The 1,838-nt window shown below is 40.9% G+C and overlaps 1 protein-coding gene across 1 annotated transcript; it reads right to left on the reverse strand.

Annotated features, from left to right (window-relative positions):
- Positions 1-392: 392 nt before the first annotated feature.
- Positions 393-1,609, reverse strand: LOC116132871 (zinc-finger homeodomain protein 11-like). The gene has a single exon (XM_031418553.1). It carries the CDS (start codon positions 1,516-1,518, stop codon positions 640-642), a length of 879 nt encoding a protein of 292 aa, XP_031274413.1. The 5' UTR covers positions 1,519-1,609; the 3' UTR covers positions 393-639.
- Between the last annotated feature and the right edge of the window lie 229 nt (positions 1,610-1,838).

Genomic DNA, 1,838 nt, shown 5'->3' on the forward strand with positions numbered 1-1,838 from the left:
CTCAAATGGGTATTTATTAAGAGAAAGAGATAACAGTGCAAATGGAAGTGACATGTGGCGAATTAGTAAGCCAAAAAACTTCTAATAAATTATTAGAAGCATAAGAAAAACAAAACTTGCCGCTTTAATCTACCGACCAAATAGGGAAAGGTTGCACATTGCTTATGTCACCTAACCTCGATTACCCAAAACTCATTTCTTGCCATTAAAGCTCAGACTCAGATAACATACTCAATTAGAAACCCCTTCACAGCTTCATTATTTGTCAAACCAATCTAATTCTAAAGCTTAATCCAAATCCAATAGACCGTATCAGAGGCATGGTCCCAAGAAGAGACAAGGGTGCACATATCTGCAAAAGTTGAACTAGTATTGCTTCTTTATTAATGAATGGAGTCAGAATTGCACATGACATATCTTACACCCCCCTCAATTTTTGATAACCCCTTAGACAAACAAGTATGGGGATTGAAGAATCTTTCTTTAGATATTTGGATAATATTTTTATTAACCAAAACGCAAACCAGTCAAATTTATACACAAATACAAGATATAATAAGTTAATTATCTCATTAATTAATTACTTAGCCCTACTTAAACAAATAACAGTTGTAAAATTAATTTCTTTAATTGCTATCTTCATTCTTCCGATTTCGGAGGAGAAGCATTTTCTTCACGCTGATTGTTGCCGTTTTCTGCATAACCATTGACGCAAATCTCATTCTTCTTGTTAATTTCAGTACTCAAATCCAATCCTTTCTTCCCAAAAGCCTGCTTGTTGTTGTGCATCCAAACCTTGAACACACGTCTACTCACACCAACTTCACTGCAAAACTCCTGCGTTAATCTTTCTTCGCCTCTGTTCATCCTCCACCCCAGTTTCTCTGCAAAAGCAAACATCTTTTCCTTCTGCTCTTTAGAAAACTTGGTTCTTGATCTCTTTCTTCCACTTGGGTTAACGTTCTCCATCTTTAGATTGAACCCCTGGTGGTGAGGGTAGTGATCATCGGACGGCCCAGAATACGCCGTGCTCAGAGCCAACAGCATGTGAGGTGCTGATGAGTAGTAAGAACACGGAGCCGGTGATGTCACCTGTTGTTGAGGTGAGTTTGTGTCCGGACTCGGCGCCGTGCTCGGGTCTGTGCTCGGACTTAAGCTCCTCGGGAGCGCAACGCCTGATGCTGGAGGCAGCGGTGGTGGAAGCAACGAGTGGGGGAAGGTGGGATCATACGGGTCACGGCGGTGGAAGTTCCGATGGCAGCCGCAGGCAGCGCATTTGAGGGAGGAGGGATCGGTGGAGTTGGCTGTGGGAGATGGCATGAACTCTCCACAGCCATCAAGAGCATGACCCCCTAGACTTGCAGCATGTTTTTTGAGACATTCTTTGTAGGAAACCACCATTTGAGGTTGAAGAAATGAGGCGTTGGTGAAAGACAAAGACTTGGATGGTGGGGACTGAGTTTCTGTATGTGGGTTTGTGATGGTGTTGGTGGTGTTGATGTTATCAGTTAAGTCCATGGGCTTATATATAAAAACATAGAAAAGGATTTGGAGAGAGTAGGGTTTATTTAAGTGGAGAGTTTTAACTGTATTTATCTTCTAATGGGAGAAAAATAGTGAGCCAAAAGAATGCCACCTCAAAGTGTTTGTTTAATCTGGGGTTAGGTTGAGTGTGTAATTTATTAGCAGTAAAAAAAAAAAAAAAAAATGATCAAAGAATATATTCCCCCATTGAAATCACTGACTTTGCTTCCCTCACTAACCTGGAAAACAAAGGACACCTCATCTCATCGTCTGCAATCAAATTTTCCAGTATCTTTCTTGTCTACATAATCCAT

Source organism: Pistacia vera, unplaced genomic scaffold, assembly GCF_008641045.1.
Source record: "Pistacia vera cultivar Batoury unplaced genomic scaffold, PisVer_v2 Contig260, whole genome shotgun sequence".
Taxonomy (NCBI): Eukaryota; Viridiplantae; Streptophyta; class Magnoliopsida; order Sapindales; family Anacardiaceae; genus Pistacia; species Pistacia vera.